Raw genomic sequence first — 11,142 nt, 5'->3', positions numbered from 1 at the left:
CCATTAATGGTGTCGCTTTGTCTTCTGTGGACACAGAGCTGCTGTGACTCACCATAAAGCTCTCATTTCGTTTCTTCAGTCCAAAGGTTCTTCTTCAGCACTGTGGCTGATTAACACGCAGTTTAGAAAACTCCAGTTTGTATTTGTCCTTCAGAAGTAGGGTCTTCTACCATGGAGCCCACTGTCATTGACACAGTAACAGACTGTGTGACTTGACTTCTGTTGTCCTTTGATCTCGGAGGTCCGCCTGAGTCTCTCTTGATGTTTTCTTGTTTTTTCTCCACCATATAAACTCTCCATCTGTTCAATCTGAGGTCAGCTTTACTCTGGTGGTTTCATCAGGGAGGTGGGCTACAGTCCTGTGGATCCTCAAACATCTTGACAATATTAGCAAATGTGCTCACTGGAATATGAAGCTTTTTGGAGGTGGTCTTGTAGTCTTCACCTTGACCACCCTTGGCTGTGACCTTCTTCATCTCCTCCTCTTCTCTTGTCCTCATTCAGTGTGAGGCACACAATGACACAACACAGCAGAGTGAGGACTTGACTGAGTGACTGAAGACCCCGGTGACAATCATTAGAGGAATCAGTCAGCTTGAGATGTCACGACAGTCCAGTGGGGTCTTTGAATTTCTAAGGACACCCAATAATTTGCTCTGCCATTTTCATTTGTTTTAATGTTTAAAATTTATGAAGTCGAGAACTCAAAGCAAAGTGTCTGCTCTGTGGAGTAAAGAATTGAGGATGACGAGGACTTTTGTCAGCTTTAACTTATTTCACATACAATTGTGCTTCATTTTTAAACTAATACTGTGTCTGTATATACAGTCATGTGAAAAAGTAAGTGCACCCCACGACATGGATTTTATTTTTTCTTTTCCTTTTTTAAAATTTGTGGACACATCAAGACTCTGTGGACGAAGGTTTCAGACCAGACAGCAGGTGCGGTTATAAAGCAGCTTTATTTTTAGAGTCACGGTAGTACTAGGTTGTTGTACCGTGTTAGCCATTATGAATGTAGAGAAAAGCCAAGCAAAATGACACCTTTTATTGGCTAACTGAAAAGATTACAAAATGCAAGCTTTCGAGGCAACTCAGGCCCCTTCTTCAGGCAGGTTGATTACATCTTGCCTGAAGAAGGGGCCTGAGTTGCCTCGAAAGCTTGCATACTGTAATCTTTTTAGTTAGCCAATAAAAGGTGTCATTTTGCTTGGCTTTTCTCTAGAGTCACGGTGAGAAGAGTTTCAGAAAAGCAGACAATCAAATATACATGACAGCGTCAGGGCTCTTCTGAACCCCGTCTGTTGGGTGGGGTCCAGTTTTTATACCCCTAGAATGCGTGAGTTAATATCATTATAAAATGTAACAGTCAGCACTTTATTATACACAATCCTTGAGCCCCTTCAACGCCCCTTGTACAACTTGATTTCTTGGCTCCTTTTGTTATGGCGTTCAGATGTAAGCTAAGGGAAAACGTGATAAGGCAGACTCATGTGTGGAATGCTTAGACCTTGAGTCCTTTGCACAAATATTTTTCTGTTAGCTAAAACAAAGCATGCTGTTACATGGTTTGTAAAGCTTACTTCTCAGACATGAATTAGTACAAGGGAACGAAGAGAACATTCGTCTTCCACAACTCGGGTTCAACAGACGGCTTTGGTGATTCACTGCCTGAGTCTCTCTATCCCATAAAGCACCCCCATCACTGTCAGCCCCTCAGTCACACAACATTCAGACTTTCATATCCTAAGCCTGTCCTGGTCTGTTAAAACTTCAATGATTTTTATTGTGATGATCCATTCAGTCAAAGCACAAACTCACATTTTAAAAAGTCGTCTCTGCTCTGAGGTTCAGGAGGCTGGAGGGTGAAAACTGGAGCTTCATGAGCTGAAAATAAAAAGAAAAGAGAAGAAGAATGGAAACTGTGAAGATGACATTGTGGGATCTTAGTTTAGTTCTTAAACACGTATTACAAATGCAGAGGAGTTCAAATAAAACATTTATAAAATATACAAGGGCTGGCAAATTAGGCCAAATGTCAATTTGAATATTCATATTAATAATAAATATACAGGGAGTCAGAGACTATTGAGACCCCTTCACTTTCCGCGCACTTTACCGTGTTGTTGATTTAATTTTAAATGTATTAATGTGCCTTTGTGCTCATCAGTCTACACTCAGTAAACCATCAGAAAGGTCTGCAAATGTATTACAAATCAAAACTGAAACTTCTCCTTCCTAGAAGTATTCAGACACTTAATTCAGGTCTTTGTGGATGCCCCTTTGGTGGTCTTCATGACTATGTGTCTCTTTGAGTTTTGCGCTCCTGGATTTGAGCAGTCGATCCCATTCTTACTGGAAGATCCTCTCAAACTCTGTTAGATTTCAAGTGAAGTGTCTCTGAACTGCCATCTTCAGGTCTCTCCATACACGTTCTGTGGAGTCTCAGTCTGGTCACTCGAGGACACTCAGACTTGTCACAAAGCCACTCCAGAGCTGTCTTGGCTGTAATCTTCAGGTTGTTGATCCATTGCCCAGTCTGAGGTCACAGGTTTTCTTTAAGGACCTCTCTGTATTTGACAGTACTTCTCCCTCCCTAAATTCTGACCTGTCACTTTGTCCCCATAGCCTGATGCTGTCACCACCATCTTCACTGTAGAGATGGCATTAGGCAGGTAGTAAACAGTGCCTGGTCCCCTCCAGACATCCTGATTGGTCTTCTGTCTAAAGAGTTAAATGTTTGTCTTTTCAGATCATTGAATCTTTCCCTTGATACTTTCAGGCTGTCATTTGTCTTTTACTCGAGAGTATCTTCTGCCTGACCACTCTACCATAAACTCTTGATTTGTGCAGCTCTGCTGAGATGGCTGTCCTTCCTACAGTTTCTCTCATCTCAGCAGAGGACGTCTGAAGTTCTGTTGTATTGACCATTAGGTGTTTGGTCACTTCCCTGACCAAGGCCCTTCCTTCCCAGTTGCTTCATCCCTTAACACTGATCTTTGCCTCACCCTTGAACTCCATAGGTTGTTTTTTGTGCTGACATACAATGTCATAAATATGCTGTATTTTATAAATATTGACAAGCAGGTACAGTTGGGGACATCTTCAGGGCTCCGTCTAGTGAAAAAATTACTTTTTTTTTAAGAAAGTATATGGAAGTCATATAAGGAGTGTAACATTTCAAGTTAAAATTCCAAAACATCTGATAAAGAACAACTGATTATTAAGAGAGTCTGTCATCACTCAGCTAATCACTGTGAAAGCACTATATAGTAAAAAATTATTAACAGCAAAGGATGGCAGATAAATGTGAAAGAGCAGGCCTTCTTCAGTGTACTCCTATTGTCACTCTGGTCCTCCTAATGGACTTCAATAACAAACACAATTTCACCAGACACTCACACTTACCTGATGGAGTCCTTGTTATGATGTCCCCCTGGCTGATCTTCTCCAGACTTTTTTTCAGACCTGACAGCTCCTTTCTCAGGCCCTCAGAAGAGAATTCAGCAGTGACAGTGAAGCTCAGCAAGTCTCCATCAGCAGGAAGGACACAGCGGGATGAGAAAGTCTGCATCAGGAGAGAAGAGGGGATGAGATTTCAGAAAGGAGACATTAAAAAATAAGTAATGCTGATAAGATGAGGGTCTTCTGAATTAAGGATGAGTGTGGTGGGCAGTCAGCGTGGATTTAGATGGTGAGAGCTCCTGTCATTGACTTGTTGGTTATTTATGAGAGAATATTTGGTGGAGTGTAGTGGAGCATCAGAGATCATCGACCTTAACTATCAATGAGCTTTTCACGTAGAACTCCATGAGAGGAGACTCAAGAAAAAGGGACTGAGGGAACAAGTGGGCCCAGAATTGATTTGGCACACAAAATAAAGTATTGGGATTTTTATGGTACTGAGGCAAACTTAATTAAATTAAATGTAAAGACTAACACATGTAGGGAGAAAGCTCTTCAATATGATTATACAATTGAAGGTCTGCAGCTCAGAACTGGGACTTGTGAGGAAAGCTTGGGAGCCTTTGTGTCTTCATCACCATCATCAACCACATAAAGTAGAGAAAGCTGCGGCAAGCTGAGTTATATAGTGACCACCATGTGTGGAGTGTAAATCAAGAAGAGATTCTCCCTAACGTCTGCTAAACACAGTTGACATCAGGACTATTGTGTGTAATGTGAGAGAAAAGTACACAAGAAAAACAAGAGATGAGACTGGACTGTGGGGTCTGAGCTGGGAGAAATGCTGAAGGAATTGAGTCTCATCTGTTTAAGGATGGAGATATCAGAAGGCGGCCTGGCAGAATAGGTGGCACAATCCTTTATTAGACGTCATCATTTTTTTCATAAAAGTTCACTTTTTCACGCAGATAATTGTAGATTCATCTCTCTGTCACGTACATGAAGGTACCAACTTTGAGATATTTGTAAATAGAATATATAAAATGTTAAGGAAATATGAAAAGATGATATACTGTATGCAGAGCTAAATGGCCTACTCTTGTTATGTTGTACAAACTCCTCATATCTTTTAAATTTATCTCTAAATGTTCTCATGTCCTACACACCCCAGTCTGATCAGACTCTTTGTGAAATGTCGCTCTCACCTGTAGAAAGTGGAGATTGTGCTCGGTCTCTGAAAGCTCCTTCAGTTCTGCTTCTCTTCTCTTCAGCTCCTCAATGTCCTTCTCCAGTTGCTCCATGATTCCTTCAGCCTTCTCTGTTTCTCTTTTTTCTTGTTCTTTGATCCTCTCAGTCAGTTTCCTGTGCACTTCCTCAATGCACCGTATCAGAGCAGTGAAGCTGTTCTCATTTTCTTCCACAACTCTTTCCACAGAAATCTGAATAAATAGGATAAAGATTTAGAATTGAGTCATCTGATAAAAACAACCAATCACAAGACACATTTGTTGTTATTTTAATGTCATGAATGACATTTTGTATTGGCTGGAGTGATTGCTGGTACTTTATTTGCAGATGGAATGTCAGTTGCAGACCACCACCCAGATAATATATTACCCCAGTATGCCGAGTAACTTCCCCTCTCTGCTGATGCTCCCATTAAGGAAATTACAGGACTTTATGGGATACGCAGTCATGAAAGACATCCTTGTAAAGGATCTTGAAAGCCATTGGCAGAAACTGCTGGGGGACAGCTCTGCTGTCTGGTGAGGACTCCATTTGACCTGTGAGTTTTTATAAAAGTCTGCCTTTACAAAGGGCATCTCCTGCTCAGCCTGTGGTTTCAGAGTAGAGAAGGACAACACACACCTGGAATAAAGAAGAAGAAGAAGAAGAAGAAGGTGTATTTGTATTGAGGAGTAAACTTGTGTGTTAGAAGGTAATTGTGTGAAAATATAAATATTTCTGGATCGGATTCATGTGTGAATTAGTTGTATTTTAGTTTGGGGTGTTAGACATCACCATGTCTGGGCGGCACGGTGGCACAGTGGGTAACGCTGCTGCCTCGCAGTTAGGAGACCCGGGTTCGTTTCCTGGGTCCTCCCTGCATGGAGTTTGCATGTTCTCCCCATGTCTGTGTGGGTTTCCTCCAGGTACTCTGGTTTCCTCCCACAGTCCAAAGATATGCAGGTTAGGTGCATTGGTGATTCTAAATTGTCCCTAGTAAAAAAAAAAAAGACATCACCATGTCAGACCTGTGAGATGAAGATATTAAACAAGAGGGACTAGGTGTTGGTCAAGGAGCATCAGATTTCATTTAATTTCATAAAATCTATGCTTATTTACCCTTCATCATCTCATTGTAAGGCTCTCAGCTGTGAGTCTTTATTTTCATGTTTGAAGTATTTTTACTTAATTTTTGAACTTTGTATTATAACTAATGAATTTCGTATTGCAGCTTTGGCTCATACTTGTATGATGACACCTGGCTGTGTGTTACTACGTGGGAATTAAATGTAAGGTAAAAGGTGTATGCTTTCTATGATCATCAACCCCAAATCTGGAGGTCTTCTGTTGTTTTTAGAACTTTGCACATCTGCACACTGACTCAGATAACTCTGTGACAGAAGGCAGGGATGAGAAGCCCTAAAAGGTCACCTCAAACCATCCTCTAGAAAGAGGGAAGAAATGATAATATGGAATTTATTTACTATATACAGTAATTTAGAAGAGCTTTAGTCCAGATGCAGAGCGTCTTATATGGTGTTTTGCCTTTTGGTGCACATGTGGAAAACCTCCCTGGTTGGGTGGATAGGCTCCTGGCCAGAGCAGGGAAGGAAGGATCCAGTTGTCATTGTCAAATATGTCCAGTTGTATTTGAGCAATTATAAGAGGTTGGATCGGGCCACCAGTGAAGGACAATTTAAAGACTTTGGTTCAAAGCTGAGTAGCAGTAGTGAAATAGTGATCAGACGTTCTGCCTATCCCACACATGAGTCTACATAAGACTGAGGAAATTAGATAGATAGATAGATAGATAGATAGATAGATAGATAGATAGATAGATAGATAGATAGATAGATAGATAGATAGATAGATAGATAGATAGATAGATAGATAGATAGATACAAAATGGCCCTCATAGAATCTGACTGACATTATGACTGAAATGAACGGTACTTTTTATTCACCACACTGCACATGTTTGCACATTTTACAGCCCACTGGTTATAAGCCACTGGGTCACTGATGTTCTGAACTATTTGAAATTGGAAAAAAAAACAAAGTCTCACTTAGAGGTTCTCTTCAAAGCTTTTTAAAAATATGTCAAAATCTAATTAATAAAACTTTAGAATAAGCAATCATAGCAGAGGAAAAGGATATTATGCCTTTTTATTTATTTACTTTCATAAATTATTTTGGTCTTCTTTCTCTTGGGTGATTCTTGTTTGGTAGTTTTTTTTTTGTTGTTTTTTTCTTCCTGTTTACTATTTTAACTTTGTTTTTTTTATTATTATTTTTAGTTGGACTTTGAAAGTCATTTCATGTACAGTATATGTTGAACTTGATTGCATGCAATGCTACTTTCTTAAAACAACAAAAAAAAATTGACCATTAATGCCCACTAATCTAATTCAGAACATCAGCGTCGACCTTCAGTGTGAGTTTCTGTCAGTAGAGTTAAGTCCCCTTTAAGCAGCGAATGGAATATCAGAGGACTTTAGGGTGATGCTGTCTGAGTCTCTACTGAATAACACCTGGGATTCTGTCAACAGTGAAAGGCCATAAAGGACACCACAAAACCTCTCCTCTAACACTCCCTTCTCGTGTCCCTACACATCATCACCAGTGAAGCTCTGCTGCTCTTCAAGTTCTCATTTATTTCTCCTCTCTTTGATATGAAGTGTTGTCTTCCTATTCCACTCACCTTCATCTCCTCCATCGCCCTCCTCGTCTCCTTCAGTGTCTTCTCTCTCTCCTCAAGTCTCCTCTTGATGTCACTCAGTGTCGCCCCCAGCTGTTTCTGTTTGGACACACAAGAGGACACGTGTGGTCAGATCAGAATTCACATTCACTTTGTGATTTCTTCTTCTCTTTCTGTGTCCTGATATTTTCACAACAAATTTGTTTTACATTTCATGACACAACTTAGATTTGATTTAACAAGCAGGAATGACAAAAAAAACTAAATTAAAAACTACTTATCTTAACTACCAAGTTACAGTCAGAAGTTCTCAGACTCTGAGCAGGTGAACTCCTGACTTGGTTTATGGTCACTCAGGTGAGGTGACGCTTTGTGATGCTCTGTCCATGGTGAGCTTCCTCTGGTACACATGGAAGAACATTCAGTTTTCTTTTCATTCTTCAAACAGATTCTTTTCTCTCTCTCTCTCTCTTTTCTCTTTGTGGCTGTGGGCTGCACTGCAGTTTATACTTTTTGAGGTTTCACTCCTACTGGTTTTCTTTTGCTGAAAAAATGTACAACTGCCATGTAAACTGAGATCACTTGATTTCCTCCTTCAGCAATTCACTAGAGATGTTGTATGTGGGGTCTCTCTTACTTGTGCACTTTGATTTCCTTTACTTGGCAGGACTGAATGTGCCGCTCACATCCATCTCTGCTACAGGTGGTCTTCAGTTCTTACAGTCTGGCACTGCGTTACACTTTGGAGTAGAAGAGATCATTTAGCCTTTGTGATGGCCACAATAAGGGTCTTACTACAGGGCAGAGGCTAATCCAGGGGCAGAGATCAAAGTTCTAGTGCTTGCAAAGAGTTATAAAGGACGGAGTGGACTTGCTGCTGTAGGTGTCTTGGATGCACAAAAATATAACCTTTTTACTTCTAATTGCTGCTAAGTATTGGCCATCAACTTTGTAAATGGTTGAGTTTTGGCTCTTTTTCAATCACAAAGTGATAAAGAATAACATACTGAGACATCACTGGGTGTCATTTTGCTGTGGTTGATCAGAATCATCAGATGACACCAAAAACTATCAAGTAGAGTCTTTGTGAAGTGAACTGACATCTGAGCTGAAGTTACGAGTCCATAAAAGAGGGACAGGCAGAGGCAGCTTAAGAAAATGAGCTTCTGACCAAGTGATGTCATTCTGTCCTACAAGTGGATGTCTGTCTGAGGAATCTGAGGAATTGATTTACGTTAAAGAATCCAAATCAACTGATAGAAAAACAATAGAAAATATAAATAGATCAAAAATTAGGTGTTGATATTACTGACCTGATTCATATTAAACTGAAAAATTTCAGGCCACTTCATAGACTTCATTGTTGTTTAAGATGTTGGTTGCTAAACACGTTTTCACCTGTGAACTGAGCTCTTTAATATTAAAGTGAGGACTCGGCCACATTTGTGTCACTTACTGAGACCTGGCAGAGCCAATGTGACACTACAGTAATTGAATGAATGAAGAAGCACCAAATGGTGGACTGAAGTTAAGTGTCTTTATCTAAACTTATTGTACATTGTGGTTGTGTGGTAGTGAAGGGGGATTTTAAAACTGACTTAGATGGTCAGACTTATACTTCTAGCAAGTTCTTTACACTCCTGCTGGACTTGTTAGAGTTTGTGAAAGGTCAGCGTCTTTGACATAATCATACATTAGGTGAGATTATCACTTAGGGGTTTGACATTCATAATGTCCTTATTGTTACAATAAATAAAATGATTTCTAATCACTAATGAAGTGCATGGTTTGATTTTTCATTAAAATAAGAAAATCTACACTGGAATAGTATATTGAAAATTCTGAGCTGAATTTATTGTTAATTATCTTAAACTTAACTCTGGAGAACAACATATATTGACTTGTGACTACGACGTGTCTCTTAAAAGGCCTTGAGATTTGCCCAGATTTAACCTCAAATTCTTTAATAATGGACAAACAAGACAAACGTAAACAACCCGCTAAGCACACGTACCACGTGTCTCTATTGATGTGTCAAGCCTTGTGTTGAATTATGGTTATGATGACACTGCATGGTCACCTACAGTAACATCATCTTGCTAAAAACACCTCATGAGGGTCAGAATGTCAGACATTTCTACGAGTAGCGCATGTGACACTCACACCCCTGCCAGTGGACAGTTGTGGTCTGCAGGTTGTAGTTTGAACTTCACTGCCTGAGATGCTCAAAGAGAAACTGATCAGAGCTCAAAGAACATCAACTCAGTTTAATGAGAGCACTCGGCTCACTCGACTGTCCATTAATAACTTTGGGTGTCTCATCCTGGACTGTTTCACGCCTTACACACAGTGTCACTAGGATAGGCTCCACAGCCCTTGGATATCTATAAATATGACATTTACATTTTTACATTTATTTTACTTGGCAGAAGCTTTAATCTAAAGCAACTTACAAACGCGGTAAACATAATTGAGTAACATTAGGCCTGGGCCTGTTTGTTCCGCAAGTGTAGCAGGACAGGTAATACAAGTTGATTGCCACAAGTGAGAAGATGTGACAACTAACAAATAATCATAGCTTATAATCGATAAATCAATTCTACACAGGAAAAGAGTTGGGATTGAGACCTGATAACACACAGAGGTGACATCACCAGACCGAGTGGGAGAGAAGGAGCAGAGGACTTCAGCAGGGTCTCCATATACTAAGGTGATGATCCACTGACTACTCTGTAGGCAACAATGAGGGTGTTAAGATGGATGAATGGATTTCTTTGTCACACTACATTACAAATCCTTTAACTCATGTAATTCATTTTGTTTTAATCAAATACTAAACTCCACTCACCTCTTTTTCTTCTCTTTCCATCTCCAGCTCGACTATTTCATGATTTTTATGTCCAGTCACCACACACATCATGCAGATACATGTCTCATCAGTTTTGCAAAACATCTCCAGACTTTTCTGATGTTTCTCACAGAGTTTCTCCTTCAGATTTCTATCAGGATCAACCAGCTTGTGTCCCTTCCAGGTGTCTCCTTCATAGTGAAGCTGCAGGTGAGTCTGACAGTAGGAGGCCATGCAGGTTAGACAGGACTTCACTGCTCTGAATTTCTTCCCAGTACAGAAGTCACACTCCACATCTCCAGGGCCAGCATAACTCTGAGACTGAGGAGGACTGAGTGTCGTCTTCTTTAATTTCTTAACGATTTCATTCAGCAGAGTGTTTCTGTTCAGCTCAGGCCTTGTGGTGAAGGTGTGTCTGCACTGAGGACAGCTGCACTCTTGATTCTGATCCCAGCAGTCCGTGAGGCACTTCAGACAGAAATTATGTCCACAGAGGATGGTGACGGGGTCAGTCAGGGTGTCCAGACACACCGAGCAGGTGAACTCATCCTGTGATACAAACAGCTGGGCTTCAGCCATCGTCAGTCTGAGGAGAGTCAGGCAGAGAGAATCAGTCAGACAAACAAGGAAGAGATTTGTGAAGAAATGAAAGTGAACGTTTGTGGTCAGAGAAGAGGAAGAGGAGGAGGAGATTTAAAGATAAAGCCGAGAGCTCACAGAGAGAACATCTGAGGAGACACTGAGGATAAACAGTTAATGTGAGACAGGAGCTCAGAGAGTGAAGACCACCAAGTGACAGAAGAGATGACCAGTCACAGGGGTTCTGTTAAAGTATAATTCTCATCAGTATTTCTTAGTTATTTAAGAAATAACTCAATTTCAAATTCAAGCATGGCACCCTCTGTGGCAGACGTGTTTGCTCACTCCACTCCATGCCGTTTTTGTTTTGTTTTGTGTTTTTGTT

At 40.4% G+C, this 11,142-nt stretch overlaps 1 protein-coding gene and 1 long non-coding RNA gene across 2 annotated transcripts in view; both read right to left on the bottom strand.

The window, feature by feature from the left end:
• The window catches only part of LOC120529001 (tripartite motif-containing protein 16-like), a 40,010-nt gene extending 29,253 nt beyond the window's left edge, over window positions 1-10,757 (bottom strand). Inside the window, exon 1 of the mRNA XM_039753063.1 lies at window positions 10,179-10,757. Within this exon, the coding sequence (XP_039608997.1) occupies window positions 10,179-10,757 (579 nt within the window). The remainder of the gene's footprint in view (window positions 1-10,178) is intronic.
• On the bottom strand, window positions 1,850-4,698 carry LOC120528424. Its single transcript, XR_005633520.1, has 3 exons — window positions 4,611-4,698; window positions 3,409-3,568; window positions 1,850-1,887 (listed from the first exon to the last, which is right to left on the bottom strand). It is a non-coding gene; the product is annotated as an uncharacterized LOC120528424 (long non-coding RNA).
• Window positions 10,758-11,142: the final 385 nt, after the last annotated feature.

Source organism: Polypterus senegalus, chromosome 4 (assembly GCF_016835505.1).
Source record: "Polypterus senegalus isolate Bchr_013 chromosome 4, ASM1683550v1, whole genome shotgun sequence".
Lineage (NCBI taxonomy): Eukaryota > Metazoa > Chordata > Cladistia > Polypteriformes > Polypteridae > Polypterus > Polypterus senegalus.
This window is presented reverse-complemented; position numbering and strand designations above follow the sequence as displayed.